Raw genomic sequence first — 20,272 nt, 5'->3', positions numbered from 1 at the left:
CAGGGGCCACAGCATGCTCAAGTGGCCAGAAGGCACAGCTCAGTCCTGCCTGCAGTTTAGCCCAACTGTGGCAACCATGCTTTGTGTGCCCCTGGTCAAAGGGGGTGCCATTTAGGGAGGGCAGGGGGCGCACCTGCCCCCTGGGTTTCATGACACCCCCTGGGTGGCCGGGGCTCCCACTGCCCCAGAAGGTGCCTGGGACAGACATGTAACCGAGGGGGGCAGATGCCCTTCCCCCTCCCCCCCCCCCCCCCGCCCTGCCTAAATGGAGCCCCGGCCGGTGCCCAGGGCTGACAGCAGGAGCCCTGGCAAGTACCCGAAGCAGACAGTGGAAGCCCCAGCAGGCAGCCAGGATTGACACATAATTCAGGGGGTGGCTGACACACAACTTGGGGCGGGGGGAATGTGCACCCCCCGCACCTGCCTTCCCTAAATGGAGCTCCGCCAGGCTGGAGCCCCTGCCACTGGAGTTTAGACCTTGACTATACCTTGACCAAGAAATTTGGACTGTCACAAAAAATATTTGACTACCCCGCTGTAAATAAGGTGTGTTACAAATCCATAAAACCAGTGTCTCCGTTAAGTCCATGGTTTTTAAGTTTGCTGATTTTTTTTTCTTTTAAAAATTACTAATCAAAATCTTTTTCTTTTTGTAAAGCCTTTTCTTCCTCTTGTGAATCTCCACTGTTCTCCAGATGTCCACACATTTCTGTGTAAAGCATTTGTGCCTGCCTGCATGAAGCAAATTCATGTGATTCACCCCTGTCGAAGACTTTGTGAGAGAGTATACTCCGACTGTAAACAGTTAATAGACACTTTTGGGATCACCTGGCCAGAAGAACTGGAATGTAACAGGTGTAGTACCTTTTAATCTGACATGCAATGAAGGTCACATTTTCAAACACTCCTGATTTGACCCACAGCTGAACTGAAAGTCTGAGATGGAGAATGTGTTAATATCTGTTTCAGAGTAGTCCCCACATCAGTGGGGACCCTGAAAGGTTACCTGAGCAAGAGAGAAATTTCTCTTCAAGAAACTTAAACTGATCTCCTGGATTTCCTGTTAGTGATTTTGTCTCAGTACAAAATGCTTAAAACCATATATTTCTGTCTGCTTCCTTATCTGTAAAATGGGATAACAGTACTTATCTGCTTCACAGAGATTTTATGAAGAATTATAGAGTTTAAGGTCAAAAGGGACCACCATATCATCCAGTGTGACCTCCTTACTCCTGAGGGAATTCTGCATCAAAAAAATTAAAAATTCTGCATACAATATTTTAAAATTAGATACAGTTCTGCAAATTTTATTTGTCAATAAATAAATGTGGAGGCTCCAGCATAGACCACTGGCTGCACAGAGGTGGAAGATCACCCGGCAGCCCCTCCCCAGGACACGGACTCATCAGTGAGGCAGCACCTGACGCTGACACAATGCAAGGGCCAGGTCTGCCCCAGAAACACCACAGGGCCCTGCCTCTCCATGCAAGACGCACCAGGTGTGGGGCAGGCAGGTTCAGCCTGGCAGGATCCAAATGTGGAGGGGCTTAGTGTGGGGGGGGGGATCCAGGTGTGGATTGAGAGGGTTCTGTGTGGGGCAATTTGTGTGCAGGCAGCTTGGGGAGGGTCCAGGTGTGGGGGGATTGGATGCACAGGAGCTTGTTGGGGGGGGTTCCAGGTTCAGGGGTAATGGAACTCTGCAGAGGGGTCCAGGTGAAGGTGGTTGAAGTTCAGCATGGGGGGTCTGGGTGTCGGGGGATGGAGCTCAGCCGGGGGGGGGGTCAGATGTAGGGAGCTCATTGGGGGGTGTCTGGGTGCTGGGGGAGTGGGGCTTGGTAGGATGGGAGTTTGGGGCTCAGTGAGGGGTGGTCCAGGTGCAGGAGAGTGGTGGTTCGAGTGCGGGGGGCTCAGCAAGGGGTGATCTGGGAGCAGGGGTGGGGATCTGGATGCAGGGGGTGAGGCTTGGCAGGGTGGGGATTTGGATGCGGGCAGGTGAGGCTCGACAGGGTTCTGTGTATGGGAGGGTTCCAGATGCACAGGTTGTGGGCAGTGGGAATAGCTCCCCATACAGTGATCCCCACCCCCACAGCTGAGGAGCAATGTGGCAGGAAACAGGGTGTGTACACGGAGTTTCCTGTAGCCGGGGGAGGTTTTTGGGGGTGAGTTTGACCCGGCTCTGGCTGCTCCTTGCAGGGGAAGAGAGAGTCCCATCCTCCCCCAGCCCAGCTGGGACTAACAGCTGGGCCCAGCACAGGGTAGGCGCCACTGGTCAGGGTGTACCCAGTCCCACCCCCTGCAGTGATTTATCTCTTCGCCAGCTGCTCTGAGTGCCTGAAACAACACGCCCGCTCTGCTGGAGAGGGGCATGTGACCACTCTTGCAGCTTCCCTTTGCTTCCCTGCAGAAAAATGCTTCCCTGTTAGAAAGTCAAAGAAATCTGAGGGGGATATGAATTCTGCACACACACAGTGGTGCAGAATTCCCCAGGCTTAACCTCTTGTATATCCCAGATGGCACTGACACACACACACACTCTTAGACCAAAGTATTCCAGCCCCGAAAGAGTAACTGAACGGTACTGTGAAATATAAGGCACTCTGTCTATACATCACTAAGTACCAGAAGGCTTTTATTTTAATCTTAACCACTTAGCTGAACAAATTAAACCTCCCATTACTTTACTTTATCTATGCTGCATGCCAAGATTCAGTATTTCACAAAAATCTTATCTTTGTCTGTTTCTTCTAGCCCCCAGAGAGAGAATCAAAAATTCATAGATTTTTAGGGTGTGAAGGGATCATTATTATAATTTAGTCTGACCTCCTGCATAACACAGGAAATCGAACCTCACCCAGTAATTTCTGTTGGCAACTGTAGCATTTGTTTTTGAAAGGTATCCAGTTTTCAGTTAGGACTTCAAGTGATTTGAGAATGCACCACATCCTTAGGTAAGATGTTCCAATGGTTAATTACTCTCACTGTTAAATAAGGTGCACGTTTTATTTCTAGTCTGAATTATCTAGATTCAGTTTCCAGTCATTGGATCGTTATGCCTTTTTCTACTAGATTAAAGGGCCATCTACTATCCGAAATCTCTTCCCCATTTAGGCACTTGTAGACCATGATAAGTCACCTCTTCACTGTGCATAGCCACAGGGAAAAGAGTCTGATAGTACAGACCCAAGGGCAGGGGACAGGTTGAGCAGCAACATGGAAACACAGTATGGAGGCCCATGGGATGTTCAGGCTCTGCAGCATTTCACACTCTCACCCCTGCCCCTCTGCAGAGCTACAAACCTGTCTCAGAATTGTTCTGTAGAATTAGCCATCTTAGAAGCTTATTCAGATATTCAGTATATTTTCTAAAATATATTTTAAAATAAAATACTCAGTTTTTTCCAGGAACCGTTGCATCTCTAAATTATTCTACTACTGACAATAATGACTTAAAGTTAACACTATCTACTGCTCATATGTGAAGTGAGGTGGTATTCTCTGTCCAGTTCTTAACATAGTCCATAGCACAAAAAATACCCTTGGAGTCAGCAGTAACTGGCACTGTTGTTGGCAGCCTCAGAAAGGCCAAAGACTGAATGAGCCTAGAGAGTGTTAAGAGAGAGGCACTAATGAGAACCCTAAGATGGACACTCCTGACTCCTTAGAGATGACCCCAACAGAACGAGGATAAAGCAAGTTGGTAAATTGGTGAGATAAGCTTGTACTGGTGCAGTGCATGATGTTCCTGCTGTATGGTTAAAAAGAACTTTAGCTTCTAGAATTCTCAGGCCAGCCCAATTTGTCCAGAAGAACCTTTATTAATGGTGGTGATGAAACAGAGAGCCCAAGTTGAGTTTGTCCATCTGGCATTTAGGGGGAAAAAAACCTTTCTACTTTTAAACTGAGCATATTTGTTATGGAAATCAGTGAGAAATCATGATGATGGAACTCCGCCATGCCATTTTTACAGAGGCACTCTTAATCTATTCTCACTCTCATGGATAAATTGTAGAACTCAGACTCATTGGTGAGTAGTTGCACACATTAGTAATCTCATTGTGAGTAAGTATGCTCCTACTCAAGTAAAGATTGTGTAATCTAGCCATAAGATAACAAGTCCATCACCTGCTAATGCAGAAATGGTCATTATAAAACAGATTAAGTTATTTTGTCCAATCAAATTCTAAATGTCACAAGCTATAGTTAATTAACTTTTTTTAAAAGTTAAAGAAAAAATAATTACAATTGTGTTCAACTTTTATACTAGCTCTCCTTTTATTTTTCCTGTCTGTTAGGTAATTTCCAGTAATATATTATGGATATCAAAGTCCTTATCAGTTCTATGACAGACAGTCCTCACCATCTGACTGCTTCTGTAAATATTTTTCCCCTAAGGTAAAGTGTTATCAGCTGATATGAAACCAAGCAGATCCATTAGTGAAGGCAGATTTAATGTTAAAAAGGTCATCTCTCCATTTCTAATAATGAGTCTTTTCCTTTTTGAATGGATTTACACTGCTATTATTGTGAGACTTCTACAAAATGTTCTAAATTCCCACTGGCCTCAATTGTTTATCCCTTCTTTGATCTCATAGTCTTGATCTCTCTATTTCAAATTAATTAGCACTGTAAGGGGCCTTGCAGAGCTGAGAACAAGAGCAGTGGGTACCCTGGGAAGAGAGCTTTCTGAGAGTAGGTGATTTGAAACACAATCAAATCACTATTGTCAGCAGTTAAACATTGACCTGGTCCAATAAAAGCAAAGATATTTCCATCTGTATATCCCAGATGTTCAACATTTCACTCCTATATTTGGATTGGAGCTTGCATTATCTCTAGTGAATCTCAAACAACAATTTGTCAACCAGATATAAAAATCTATGATGGGTGTTTTTTCACAAGTTTACATGTATATAAATAGTTTTGATGTGGAATAAGACCAGTAAAGAAACAACTGCAAAATGTCTCTTTTTTAATTTAAGAATTTGAAGTGTTTCATAACCAACTGAATACAAAACCAAGGTTTTGTAAAGAATAGTTAAACAGCTTGTGTTCAACTGTTCTTCTAAACTTAACATTAAAGATTTTATTTGACTCTACTCAAAATTTTTTCTAAAGGCTACCTGATTTTGTTCTCATAAACTAATTTTTGGATCATGTATAAAATATATTACTCAAACAGCTTTTTCACACTTAGGAAGAATAGCAGTAAAATAAGGGAACACTTGACAGTGGAAGAGTGTTAATGTACATGCACTTTTCTTAATCTTTGTAGACTGGAGGATTGTGATGAAACTGCTCCTGTCACTGCCGCTGTAACCACAAAGGTCCATGGAACACAGAAGACCCCAGGGCAGGCTCGAAGAGACTATGGATTTTGGTGTCCGCGGCATCTGCAGACCTCCAATGGACAAGGCTACAAGTTTTTGGGAATTGATCAGTGTGCACCCCCATGTCCCAATATGTACTTCAAAAATTATGAGCTGGATGTTGCCAAAAGCTTCATTGGAATAGTTTCAATTTTTTGCCTTTGTGCTACTCTGTTCACATTCCTGACTTTTCTGATTGACGTTAAAAGGTTCAGATACCCAGAGAGGCCAATCATATATTATTCAGTCTGTTACAGTATAGTGTCTCTGATATACTTCATTGGCTTTTTGCTGGGAAATAGAACTGCTTGTAACAAGGCAGATGAAAAGTTAGAAATTGGTGAAACAGTTGTTCTTGGCTCTCAAAACAAAGCCTGCACTGTCTTTTTTATGGTTTTGTATTTTTTCACTATGGCAGGAACAATATGGTGGGTGATTCTTACGATCACTTGGTTCCTAGCAGCAGGAAGAAAATGGAGCTGTGAAGCTATTGAACAAAAGGCAATTTGGTTCCATGCAGTTGCATGGGGCATACCTGGTTTTCTCACCATTATGCTCCTTGCAATGAACAAAGTTGAAGGGGACAATATCAGTGGAGTTTGCTTTGTTGGTCTCTATGACCTGGATGCATCTCGATACTTTGTCCTTTTGCCTTTGTGCTTTTGTGTTTTTGTTGGTCTCTCTCTCCTTTTATCTGGAATTATTTCTTTAAATCATGTGCGGCAAGTCATACAGCATGATGGCAGAAACCAAGAGAAGCTGAAGAAATTTATGATTCGAATTGGAGTCTTTAGTGGCTTATACCTGGTACCACTGGTGGCACTTCTTGGATGTTATGTTTATGAGCAGATGTATAGGAGAATCTGGGAGACCACTTGGGTCTTTGACCATTGTGATCAGTACCATATTCCCTGTCCTTACCAGGTAAGGAGTAATGTTTTGTATAATTCATATTGTAATAAGAAAAGGAGGACTTGTGGCACCTTAGACTAACAAATTTATTTGAGCATAAGCTTTTGTGAGCTACATCAGATGCATGCAGTGGAAAATACAGTGGGGAGATTTTATATACACAGAGAACATGAAACAATGGGTGTTACCATACACACTGTAACGAGACTGATCAGGTAAGGTGAGCTATTACCAGCAGGAGAGAGGGGGGGTAAAAAAAAACCTTTTGTAGTGATAATCAAGGTGGGCCATTTCCAGCAGTTAACAAGAATGTGAGAGGAACAGTAGGGGGGGGAAATAAACACAGGGAAATAGTTTTACTTTGTATAATGACACATCCACTCCCAGTCTTTATTCAAGCCTAAGTTAATGATGTCCAGTTTGCAAATTAATTCCAATTAAAACACTAACCCAGGAACCTATCCTTGCAACAAAGCCCGTTGCCAACTGTGTCCACATAGCTATTCGGGGACACCATCATAGGGCCTAATCACATCAGTCACACTATCAGAGGCTCGTTCACCTGCACATCTACCAATGTGATATATGCCATCATGTGCCAGCAATGTCCCTCTGCCATGTACATTGGCCAAACTGGACAGTCTCTATATGTAAAAGAAGAAATGGACACACATCAGACGTCAAGAATTATAACATTCAAAAACCAGTTGGAGAACACTTCAATCTCTCTGGTCACTCGATTACAGACCTAAAAGTGGCAATTCTTCAACAGAAGAAGAATTTCTCCCCCACTCTCCTGCTGGTAATAGCTCACCTTACCTGATCAGTCTCGTTACAGTGTGTATGGTAACACCCATTGTTTCATGTTCTCTGTGTATATAAAATCTCCCCACTGTATTTTCCCCTGCATGCATCTGATGAAGTGAGCTGTAGCTCATGAAAGCTTATGCTCAAATAAATTTGTTAGTCTCTAAGGTGCCACAAGTCCTCCTTTTCTTTTTGCAGATACAGACTAACACGGCTGCTGCTCTGAAACCTGTCATATTGTAATGTTAACATAAAAAAGGCACCGAAATGCATTATGATATTTGTAACAACATTTAGTGGGTAGACTGACGTTAGGGAAGCCAATGAAATACACACAATGTAATATTTATAGACCAGTTAAACATTTAAATAAATTGACTGAACCAATATTTATGTTGAAATCTCCAGCTAATCAGATTGGTGGCACTTAAAATCTTTTTAGAGTCATGAGTTTAAATTTTTAAGTTATTTGAACTTAAAAAAAAAAAATGGTTCATGGTGGAAACTTTCTACATAATAGGCAGCTATTCCTAAAAACTATTGCCCCAAATTTTCTAATTTAGGTGCCTAAAGTTACTCAGCATTTCTGAAAATGAGGCTGCCTTGAAATATGTACCTAAGTATTTAAGCAACTAATTTTAGCCATTCGAATTTGAACATTTTGGTCAGAACCACATTTGATTAAAATCAGTTTTCTTTTCTTAAATTGTACAAGTACAAAATACTGAGCTTTTCACTCTTTATTTCTCACAACTATGATTGCATATTTGCAAACTGATTTTTGGTAATGTGGACTTAAGTTTTAGAAATTTTAAAAATATATATCTTAAATTGCTGAGATGTTCAGGTTTAAAATTTGACTTTTGATTAAAAAATTGTCTTCAGAAAGACTTTAATATGCATACCAACTGCACATATGCAGTACTCTCTATGTATTACATTTTGTTTTAATGCATAAAATTCTCTGTCATATCAAGTAATTTTTGGTTTATGTCTCGCTATTTATGAGCTGGTGTTTAAGAAGGAAATAACAGTAAGGGAACTGTTAGTTTTTCATGTCCAGTTACAAACTTCAGTTGCCTTGCATCCCACCATTAATGTTTATACTGCAATGAGCTACCATAAAAACAAGGAAAATAAACACAGAATTCATAGAATGTTAGGGCTTGATCCTGCAAGTTTCTGAGTACCCTCTACTCTGATTGACGTCAATGACAGTTGAGTACAGCCCCTCATAGGACTGGGTCCTTAATACTTATTCTTGCTCCTGTTTAAAGTCAGTGACAAAATATCCACTTCAGGGGATACAGCATTGAGCCCTTTATCAACTTAAACCCTCCAAAGTAAGAAAGTTGAGATATCTATTCCTTCTTTAACAAATTTGCCTTGCAATGTTTACCTTGCAGCACAGGTAATAAGAAATTAATGACATAATTCTCAAGGATTATTTAGTTTATTGGAGAGAGTAAATAGCAACAGAACAAACCTATGCAATCAAATATTATACCAAGAAATATTACAACTGGATCTGTTCCTTTGTGTTGTACTTGTTGTTTTCCAGTGACAAAAACCTATTAACTACAGAGTGGCTTCTCTTTTTACTCTGATTAGTTCAAAACGAAACAAAAACTTCAGCTTCAACAATTATGGGTACCTAGCTAACAAAAAGAGTGACTAGTGCTTTGAAGGCCAGAATACAGAGACAAGTGGATTAACCAAGAAAACATAAATTACATTTGGGGCATGGGAGAGGAAGTTAAATAACCACTTAATGAGTTAAATGTCTCAACAACTGTGACCCTGTTCTGCACATAGGTGGATTAATTTTGCAATAAACAGCAGAAAACACTGGTATACTGGCAAGGGTGAAAGTAACTTAAGGGACTTACCGGTACGCAGGGCCGGGGACCTGAGCAAGGGGGGGCTCAACCGAAAAGGGTGGGACCTCAGGCGGAAGGGGCGGGGCCTTTAAATCGCTGCCACTACCCTGGGGCTCCGGCAGCAATTTAAAGGGCCCGGGGCTCTGGCTGCGGTAGTGGCGGCTGGGAGCCCCAAGCCCTTTAAATCACCACCGGAGCCCCATGGTAGGGGTAGCTGTGGCGGCGGCTGGGAGCCCAGGGGCTCTGGTGGCGATTTAAAGGGCCAGGGGCTCCAGCCAGTGCCAGGAGCCCAGGGCCCTTTTAAATTGCTGGCCTGGGGAAGCGGCCCCCTGCCAGTACGGTTGGCTATGGACCGGACCGGACCAGCTTACTTTGACCTCTGTATACTGTCCTGAAGATCCTGATTCATGTAATTAAATCTAATTCATCCACTCCATCTCCTCTGTATCCAGAGGAAGCTCCCAAATATGCAGTGTTTCACTGGAGAAACTGCTTAATAATACTTTTCTCCCCTCCAAATAATCTTTTTCTTCCAGTTTTTTAAAAAATCTCCCTTGATGCCTCACCTCCTGTCCACACCTTCAGCTACATCTCCATAAGCAAAGATTAACCAGATCTGACTTGACTGTGCGTGTTTTAGTTCAGTCCATAGTGTGTCTGAATGCAGTATAGGATAGCTGGTGTAAAATAGAAAGTACCTCAGTATGCTCTTGTACATGGTTTCTGTTCATTTTATGCACTTTGTCAAGAGTCAGTGTGCGTCTGTGTGTGCGTGTTTGTTTATTGAACTTTGTTATCTTTCAGGCAAAGGCATTAGCTAGACCAGAAATATTTTTGTTTCTGATGAAGTACCTGATGACGTTAATTGTTGGCATCTCTCCAGTATTCTGGGTGGGAAGTAAAAAGACCTGTTCTGAATGGGCCAGTTTCTTCAACAGAAATCGCAAGAGAGAGTAAGAGCAACTCTTTGTATGTGGTACTGATAAGCTTTAAAAAAATGTATTTGTAACATGTGTCCCTTTAAATATATGTCAGGCAATATAGAAAAAGTATTGTTGTTTACTCTCTCAGGGCCCAATCCTGCAGTTAGACATCGGTAAAATTCCCACTGGAGTCAATTCAAGTTTTACCTGTGCAATGACTACATGATTGGGCCCTAATAAGGTAGAAAACATACTTCCCTACTGATCTGGTCCTTTAAATTGAGCAAAAGGGATTTTGTTGCTCTTAACACTGACTAACATGGCTGTAACTTTCAATCAACGGGGAAGACTGTTTGGCCCCATCAACTCTGACTCCTTTCATTTTCCAGGTCTGCTGCTTACATCATTTGCACTCATGCTTTAACCGTATCTTGCAGTGATGGTCCATCCACCACTTTTCTTAGTAGCTTACTCTGCTGCCCTAATTCTCTTACTATTTCTAATGTCCTACCTTAATTTTTTCTTCTGTTGTTTCAGACTACTGTTTCTTGTTCTATCCCCTTCTGCACAAGAGTAATTCCGTTCCTTTATTTAAACTTACCTAGAGTTCTCTTTTGTAGGAGATGCATGGGCCATATCCTTTTCAGTATAAGCAGACTGGAAGTTTAGGTCCCATCCCTTGTAATTATTGTATCCTTTTCTTTTCCCCTGATATATTTTTCTTTAGATTTCCTATATTCTTCCTAAACTGTGGATGTATTTTTAGAACTCTTTATTTCCTTGGACTTGCCCAGCCAACATTACTTTGGTTTTCTTTAGCTCCTTTTATTTTAAGTCTGCATTCCTGGATGGTGAGCTTATAGCTTCCTTTCCATCTCCCTACTTTTCCATTTCCTGTATAAGTCTTTCTTATGTTTCAGCTGTAAACTACTTTCAGCTAAGTGATTAAAAAAATGTTGCCCATTTTATACTATTTACCATTTTTTTCACTTTAACAAGTTTGCTTTAGGAAAACTTAATTTGGTGACATAGCTACCTATGAGCTAATCCTGCTGTCCTTTCTCACATGGTTAATCTCATTCAAGTTATTGGAACTATTTGCAAGAATGAGGCATGTAGGATTTTGCTCTATTTCTGTAAATTTAATTGCTCCACATATATAATTACTTAGTAGCCACTACCCCCAGATTTCTTCCCAATCATCAGAGGTTATCATTTCCTCAGTATTGGTTAACATTGGAGCCAGGTTTGGTACATTAGAGCCACCCCCTTTGTTACTTCCTTCGCATTTTGGAATAAGAAGCAATCTTCCGCTGAGTCTAAATGATCTTTGATGAACTAGTCATATGCCTTTGTTTTTCAGTCCAATCAGTGAAAGCCGAAGAGTGTTGCAAGAATCATGTGACTTTTTCTTGAAGCACAATTCTAAAGTTAACCATAAAAAGAAGCACTACAAATCCAGTTCACACAAACTGAAGGTGATTTCGAAGTCTATGGGGACTAGTACAGGTGCCACAACAAATCACGGAACTTCTGCAGTGGCCATTACTAACCCTGATTACTTAAGCCAAGAGAACTTTCCAGAAATTAAAACCCCTCGAGAAACATCTGAGAAAGAGATGGAGGCAGATGGAACATCCACCCAGAAAGTGGAGGAAGGGGGGGAGAATGCTGGTGGTGAACATGTACTACAAATATTATCTACTTCTAAACTGGCTATGGAACAGGTGGAAAAGAGCAGCAAGGCAGACAACTCGTTTGATATGATTAGCTTATCTGAGAGTATGAAAAGAAAGGGTGGAGGAAGGTAAGATGCTTATTTTTTTTAATCTAAGTTTGGACTTCAGTTTTCTGGTGTATGTTCATACTACCAATACTATGGTATATTTTTGTGTCCTTTTCCTTTGAAGACAGATTGTCCAATAACAGTAGCTGCAAGAAAAAAGTAATTCTTATAAACTACCATATATACTTGATCATAAGCCGGTTCGTTTGTAAGCTGACCCCCCCCCCCCCCCCAAGATGGATAAGTAAAAATAGAAAATTTTTATGACCCATTCATAAGCCGACCCTATAATTCAGGGGTTGGCAAACTTTGGCTCCCAGGCCATCAGGATAAGCTGCTGGTGGGCCGAGACAGTTTGTTTACCTTGAGCATCTGCAGGCAGGGAGGTACGCCTAAGTAAACAGTGTCCCGTTACACCAGCTGCTTACCCTGACGGGCTGGGACAGCAACTGGCGGGGAATTTTTTTTTTTGGGGGGGGGAGGAGTGAGAAGCTGGGGGTCAGGGGAGTAACCCCTGTGACCACCTCCCACATGACCCCACCCCTAGCGCGGGACCCCCACACTCTCCCCATCCCATTCCTTCCCACCTTAGCTAGGGCGGGCCAGGGGAGGATGTCTCTGGCCTGGCTGGAGCTGCTCCAGCAGGCTGGGCGGTGCGGCTGCAGCGTGCTCCAGCGGGCCAGACTGGGTGGCACGGCTGCAGGGCCGGAGCGGTATGGCCGCAGCCTGCCAGCCCTGAAGCTGCAGCTGCTTCGGAGGCTGGGGGGAGAGCAGCGTGGCCAAAAGCGGAGAGACTCTGGCCCTGCCTCTTCCCTTCTGGCTCTGCTGGCTGTGCTCCCTCTCCTTGCCTCCTCTGTTGGGGGGAGGGGCTGTGTCCCACCTCTCCCCCCTCTATACCCATTCATAAGCCGACCCCCTTCTCTGACGCTTCCCTTTTTTACTAAAAAAATTCAGCTTCTGAACGAGTATATATGGTACTTTCCAGATGACCATGCAGATGATGTGTTTCTAAATGAGGATATATGATTTGGGGATTTTTTCTAGTAGAGGTTTGAAGTACTAGAGCTTTTATCTTGGGATAGGATGTGCCTTATATTTAGGGCCCTACCAATTTCACGGCCATGAAAAACATGTCATGGACTGTGAACTAAGCCCTTCCCCTTGAAATCTGATCTCCCCCGTGCTGCTGGAAGCACCCCAACCAGGGGCTCCTAGCTGCGAGTTCCAGCACGGCTGGGGAGGAACAGGACTTGTCCTTTCCCTGCATAGCCGCTCTCGGGGGGGGGGAGATCAGACCCACCTCTGAGGGCCTCCTGCTGGGACTGGGCAGTAGCCCCGGAGGTTCCTGCAGCCAGAGGAGACTTGTGGAGGTTGGTCTGATCTCCCACTGAGAGCTACTGTGTAGGGGAAGGACAAGTCCTGTTCCTCTTCAGCCCAGCCGAGACTCACAGCTAGGAGCCCCTGGCTGGGACACTCCCAGCAGCAAGGGGGCGATCGGACCCACCTCCACCTCTGGATGACTCCTGCAGCTGCAGGAAGCTCTGTAGCTGCTGACATCAGCGCAGAAGTGAGGGTGGCAATCCTATGACCCCCCCTATTACAGGTTTGTGACCTCCCACAACGCCCTTTTGAGTCAGGACCCCTGTGGTTACAACACTGAAAAATTTCAGATTTAAACATCTGAAAATGTGAAATTTACTAAATTTCAAATCCTGTGACCATGAAATTGACCAGAATGGACCATGAATTTGGTAGGGCCCTACTTATATTGCTGAATAGTGACCTCTAAGACAAATAAAGGAACAGCACTGAAAGGCTGTGAAAAGCATTCCCTATCCAATGCTTGCCAAGACATCTGTGGCTGCCATACAGCTTCTTTGGATAGGTGGCTGGTATAAAAAAACATTACTGATGACCCTCTGGACTCAGGAACACACAGGCCTATTAAATGGCTAAGGAAAGAGTATTCAGAACTATATTATTGTCTTTTAAAAGGAATGTTGTAAGTTCAGTGTATATTGCCATTTTGTTGCTAAATATGTTTGTGTTTCAGTCTAAAACATTATATGCTTAAAATTGTTTCAGTGTGTTTTGTTTTTGTTTTTAATTACATATAGGGTATCTCCTAAAAGTGACTTTACTGAAACTCATCCACTACAAGTCAGTAATTCACAGCTACCCAATGTTTCACAACCAGGCAGTACCAGCGGCTCCATATCAATGCTTGTCCACTCAGCTTCAGACACTAGAAAAGATCAGGATTTTGGAAACAGTTCAAATCCTTGAAAGATTAGAATTTCTATATGAATGATTTCAGTTTATGAAACTGTTATGGGTTTGTATTACACTGGAGATTACTGATACTCTGTGCCTTGTAAAAATACCACATACATATCCCTTGTTTTGCACTTAAAAGTTACACTGCAATAGTGGGGAGGTCTAGCAATAACCACTGTATTTAACCTCATAGGAGAGTAACGGAAACTGGAGTTCTAATAGCACTCGACTGGGCAGGTCAGCAGTAATTTAAGAGAAAAAGAGATGAGAGAAATCTTTCTCTTCTAATACATGAACATACTGTTAAATTACAGTAAAAATAATTTATGGAAGACAGTTGTGTTATTTTGAAGCATAAAAATTTAATTTGCTTCACTGGTGTCTTTCAATCTTCCTATTAACATTTCTTTTTCTTTTTAAAGTAACTGCATCTTAAACAGCTGTGTCATTTAGAATAATTAGAAGTTATACAAATCTATAGATATCTTTAATGTGTAAATGTCTCATGATGTACTAATCTTAGCACTGTATTATGGTAGTTTCTACACTGAATCTGAAAAGGACTCTGGAATTATAGTGATTTATTTTGTAGTTAAAAATGAATCTGGTAAATAACTTATTTTTATAAACTCAACATTAAGAACTACTGTTTTGTTTGTTTGTTGCCCAAATCTGATAACTAAGGTGCTTCCTTCTAGTACCAATAAGATGACATCATTTCCTGCTGAGCAATAGTCACTACAGGATAATATAAGCACTAATATAACCTCCACATCTAAGGCAAAATTGTGTCTGGTCCCTCCACAAGTGAGAAAGGAGAGACACCCTTTGCTTTTGCACACCTGCTGTTACCCCCAAAACAGACCCAGGGTATCCACAGAATAGCTTCTCTATTATCCCACTACCGGGTTTACCAGAGGTTCCTTTCAAGGTAACCTATTAATCTATTTATGCAAGGTAAAAATTGGGCCCACCCTAGAGGAACTACTTGGGTTTACCAGGTTCTCTTCAAGAGACTCCCCAGAATAGCTTAGACCTGTTATCCCTGGGAGGACATAGATACGGCCTTCCGTTATAACTGATCGACACACAGGCAGTACTTTTTCTAAAACAAAGTATTTTTTATTACAATAATTACTCCTGGGGGAATTCTGCACCACTGTGCATGCGCAGCATTTATGTCCTCTGCAGATTTCTTTGTTTCCCCACAGAAAAATAACTTTCTGACAGAGAAGCAAAGGGAAGCCACAAAAGCAGTCATGCGACCCTCCCCAGCAGTGTGTTTCGGAGTGCCCTGGGCAGCCGGCAGAGAGGTAAATCACTGTGGGGTGGAGGCAGGACTGGGGAAGACACGGTTGTGGCTCCTACCCTGCACTGGGCTCAGCTGCTAGGCCTGGCTGGGCTGGGGAGGATGGGACTTCCTCTTCCCCTGCAAGGAATCCGGGGCCGGGCCACACCCACCCCCAGATTTCAGTTTGCATGAACACATTCCAATTGTCAGTTTATTAACTTCAATATTATGGTCTGCTATTGCCACTCTATTTCCCTGCCAATTTAGTTAATCCTACCTAATTTTTCCCCCTATTTTCAGCTAATGGTGGCAAAATGATGTCCACCCAGGGTTGTGCTGAGAAAACAGAATAGAGTAGTTCAAAAATCTCTGATATCTCTACACAAGGGTTGAGCTAAGGGATAGCAAGACTGGGAGAGATTAGTGTCAGCATCAGTGCAAAGAGATGGGGCAGAGAAGTGGCAGAGATATAACCCTGCCTAACTTCTTCACTGACTGTTCTCCTCAAAAAGATGCAGCCTTTGTGCATTCTGTACAGGAGGGGTGCATGAGGTGCAGCTCCACTTCAGAAAGGATGCTTCCCAGAGCTTCTGCTGGAGTGGTGTTCCACTCATCCCCAATGAGGAGGCACAACAAAGCTCTCAGTACACAAGGACAGCATGTTCTGAAGCACATATTTCTAAAAATCCAATGTTAAAGACTCTGTAGAGAATTATGATCTTGCAGAAAAAGCAACTTTTGAATATTAACATGCAAATTCATCAGATGAGGTTTTCACTTAAAACAGGACAATAATGCATTTTCCATGTGCCATAATTTTTACATGCTTTAATGGTCTGTGTGTTTATATAGAAATGCCACCTTTTCTTTAGATTTTTTGGTATTAGGGCCCAATTACCCAGCTCAGAGTAGTCCTTACTAATGGAGGAGTCCCATTGTTTTCAATGGGACAATGCACATGAGTAAGATGACTGGTGTGGATAAAGGTTGCAGGACAGGGCCCTTTGGGTGAAATTCTGTCTCCAATGAAGTCAATGGGAGTTTTGCTGTTTCAGTGGAGCCAGGATTTCACCTTCCATCTGGAACACTAATGTTGATACATTCTATAGGGCTCTTCTGCATTTTGCCTTACTGGTAACTGGAGGGCTCTTAGTGTGACACATCCACATTGATATATGATACAGTGAGGCTATTACATTCCACTTTGAACAGCTTTTTTGGGTGGTGGTTTGAACACTCAAGCAAAATCACATAACTGAAAGGTCCATGTAAATACTGAATAAGAAATTGTAGTTCTGATAAACCAAAGTTACTTGTTTTATCCAACATCTATTGAAATTTGATTGTTTGTTGTACTGTGTCTTCTGCATTTTATAATTTGTAATTTATTGCCTTAAATAAGGGATGTTCGTTTTTTTTAGGTTCCCTTTTTATTTTTAGCACACAATATTCTTGCTGCTGAGATAGAGAATGAGAAAAATCTGAAATATCCTCTGTGAAGAAACACACTAAATATTCTTCATTCTCTTGTTCTCCTATTTGTAAACTGAAAACTTTATATGTATTTTTAATAGTTTTGTTTTTACTATCTTTGTTAGTAATAAAATATTATATTGTACAATAGGAGCTCCTGAGTTGATTTTATTGTTAATACTTAGTTCTCATTAATTGGCTTTCCAATTTCCCCTATTGTCATAGTATCTGAGCACCTCACAGTAATGTTTGTCCTTACAACACTTCTGTGAGATAGGGAAGTACTATTATTCCCATTTTGTAGGTGGGGAAATGAGGCATAGAGAAACAAAGTGACTTGCCCAAGTTAACTGTAAATGTGTGGTCCTAACCACTGGACCATTCTTCCTCTCTCTGGTCCTAATCAAAGACCTCCTTTAGAGTACAGTATATATGTCCTTACATAGTGTCATCTCGACGTAATGTTCTGTCAGTGCACAAGTACATGTCAGTAGTTTGACTTGAGATGCTTTTCTTTTAAAACTCATTTAAAAAAATTAGAAAAAGGAGTACAAGAGCACTAAAAAGTTGAGTACAATAAATACGTTGGATTTGTATTACACTGCATTTTCAAAGCACTGTACCAATGTTAACTAATTAATTGTTACACCCTTTTGAGGTATTGTAAGTATTCTTATTTTACAGATGGAGAACCAGACACAGAAAGTAAGTGACTTGCTCAAGATAGAATCTCAGCAAGTCAATAGTAGAGCCATATTTTATACCTCCCATGACACAATCAATTGATCATGGGCTTCTAGTGCAATACCGTAGCTAAGATGGTGAACATGATCCTGGGATATATAAGCAGGGGAATATCAAATAGCGGTAGGGAGGTAGTATTATGACATTAGTGAGACTATTACTGGAATACTGTGTCCATGTCTGGTCTCCATGCTTCGAAAAGGATGTTGAAAAATTGGAAAGGCTTCAGAAAAGAGCTACAAGAATGATTCAAGGTCTGGAAAACCTACCTCACCGTGAGAGGTTTCCTCCCAGCACACAGCTCCTAGCTATTCCCCTGCCTGCATCCCGAGCTACCCCCTGCCTGCACACAGCTCCTAGCTACTCTCTCCCTGCACCCTGAGCTATACCCCTCACTGTGCACAGCCCCTAGCCAACCCCTCCCTGCACCCTGAGCAGCTTTCAAAGTTTGAGCTGAGCACCCCCCACTTTGTTACAATTTTTGGTTGCGCGCCGCTCCCCAACCGAGACAAGCTGGATGGCCTGCTGAGGTTAGTCAGGGGGTGGAGGTGGTGGTCCCTCCCCGGGCCCCACCATGCAGATCTGACCTGCAAAATAGAAGTCAAACTACACCTGTGGAGCCCCCCCCCCCCAGCACCCTGCAGGGCTAAAGCCCCAAGCTCCCCCGGCCCCCGCCCACATTGGGCCCTGGAGCTTTTCTAGCACATGGGGGGTGGGGTTCAGAAAGAAAAAGGTTGAGAACCCTTGGCCTATATTAAGTAGGTCAAACTACATCAGGGGTGAGCAAACTATGGCCCCTAGGCCACATCTGGCTGGCCAGCTGATCTAATCTGGCCCTTGAGTTTCCACTGGGGGGTGGGGTCTGGGGCTTGCCCTGCTCCCACACTCCAGCTGGGTCATGGGCTTGGGGGCCGCTCCGCCCGCACGTGCCACAACTACCAGAAGCAGCGGCATGTCCCTGCTCTGACTCCTATGTTTAGGGGCAGCCAGGGGGCTCTGTGCATTACCCTGTCTGCAGGTGCTGCCCCCGCAGCTCCCATTGGCTGGGGACTGCAGCCCATGGGAGCTGCAGGGGCAGTGCTTGCGGATGGGGCAGCGTGCAGAACTGCCTGGCCGTGCCTCCGCGTAGGAGCCAGAAGGGGGGGACATGCTGCTGCTGCTGCTGCTGCTGCTTCAGGGAGCTTCTTGAGGTAAGCACTGCCCGGAGCCTGCACCCCTGCCCCTACCCCTACCCCAGCCCTGATTCCCTCTCTCATCCTTTGAACCCCTCAGTCCCTGCCCGGAGCACCCTCCTGCACCCCAACCCCCATTTCATGAGCATTCATGGCTCACCATACAATTTCCATACCCAAATGTGGCTTTTGGGCCAAAACTTTTGCCCACCCCGGACTAGATGATGATGATCCCATCTGGTTTTATAATCTATAAGCCCCCTGCAATACAGCACAATGCCGCTCTCTATTTTTTTTAGTTTACGCAAAGTGGATCTTTAAAAGTGCATTACAATTAGCTCCCAGGTCACATGTGAAATAAATTTCAAAGGCCAAGACTTAAAAAGAGAATACTGTCATAAACCTTGTGTGAGAGAACCTGTCTGCTAAATTAGGAGTCCTCCAGTTAGTTTTGCAACAATGTGTTTTCCGTATAATCTATTTTACTTTCCTTTTTTATTTATCGTTTTAGAGAGTTTTGGGCTGCAGTTTACCAAAAAGTTGCAGTACAAAATAAAGCTGTAGGATATATCAACTAACTGGAAATCATCTAGTCTTGGAGCCAATTTAGTGGTGAAATGCAAAAAGTAAACCAGCAAATGGCAAAAAATAAATTAAATAGTTTTTGAATTCTCCGACTTGTAATACTTTTAAGGTGATGTTAGTGAATTTGGTAAGAAAAACAACTGCATATGATCTGTAGTTTTATACTATCCTTTTAAATTTACAAGGAGCCTGACCATTGCAAAGCACTCCTGGGCTGAGGTGGGAAGAGACAGTTGAGACATCATTGCATGTTTTTAGTTTGAAATTTGGTCAGTTGCTTCACAGGGAAATACAGGTCCTTCCTCTTTCATAGCCACCGAACTCACGAGTGCTTCATAGGCAGCCAGGTCACCTTTTAGTTGAATAAGAAACTAAACCAGGAATTATTTAAATGTTCCCAATTCAACTTCCTAAGTAAAACTAAAAAAGCAAACCCAGCTTTCTACAAAGCACTGAAGACTGCAGGAGCTGAATGGAATGAGGAATCATTTCTCTTTGAAGTTTGACCACCCACTCTCACCAGACCATCTCATAAGGCCACACATCACAGGAAAATGCTACATCTTTTGACTGGCACTAGCTGCTGTGCTCAATAGTGCTTTGAAGGTGTCAAGCTGCTTTTTGTTTGGCTGTGTTTATTAGTAAAAATCTTTGCCAATGCTAGCCGCTGGTATTAGCAAAAACTTAGAGGACTGGCACCAAGATGATTCATGGTTTAGAATCTCACAGGATAAAATGTTCCTTTCTGCTGTAGCTGTTTTTGCATTTATGCTTGCTTTCTTGTTTCCCCTTCATCACGTTCACCCTCTTTCTTATTTTATTTTTTCAGATAGAATAAAAGACTCATTATACAAGCCTTGAACTTTTTTAGCCTTAACATAATTGTATTTAAAAATCAAAGAAGTCCTGCTCCCTACACCTCCCCTTAATGCGCTGCCTGCTTTGTACATCTGGAAGCTGAATTAGGAGTTACTTTTTGATGCAAAACTATAGAAAAGTGAAACACAAATCACATTAGTAAATGTAGGAGCAATTTTCTGCACGCTGCAAATGCTT

The 20,272-nt window shown here is 42.7% G+C and overlaps 1 protein-coding gene across 3 annotated transcripts in view; it reads left to right on the top strand.

Moving 5' to 3' along the window:
- FZD6 (frizzled class receptor 6) overlaps nucleotides 1–16,825 on the top strand; it is a 50,718-nt gene extending 33,893 nt beyond the window's left edge. For 2 of the 3 annotated variants that reach the window (XM_074944001.1, XM_074944000.1), the window contains exons 3-7: nucleotides 659–855; nucleotides 5,273–6,290; nucleotides 9,770–9,918; nucleotides 11,252–11,695; nucleotides 13,792–16,824. In XM_074944001.1, coding sequence (XP_074800102.1) covers nucleotides 659–855; nucleotides 5,273–6,290; nucleotides 9,770–9,918; nucleotides 11,252–11,695; nucleotides 13,792–13,960 — 1,977 coding nt within the window. In that variant the 3' untranslated portion in view covers nucleotides 13,961–16,824. Of the gene's footprint in view, nucleotides 1–658; nucleotides 856–5,272; nucleotides 6,291–9,769; nucleotides 9,919–11,251; nucleotides 11,696–13,791 lie in introns of all 3 variants that reach the window. The other variant, XM_074944002.1, reaches the window with a different exon arrangement.
- Nucleotides 16,826–20,272: the final 3,447 nt, after the last annotated feature.

The sequence above is a fragment of the Natator depressus genome, chromosome 2, assembly GCF_965152275.1.
Source record: "Natator depressus isolate rNatDep1 chromosome 2, rNatDep2.hap1, whole genome shotgun sequence".
NCBI classification, from domain to species: Eukaryota; Metazoa; Chordata; order Testudines; family Cheloniidae; genus Natator; species Natator depressus.
Note: the sequence above shows the minus strand (reverse complement) of the source record. Positions and strands in the feature narration are given on the sequence as shown.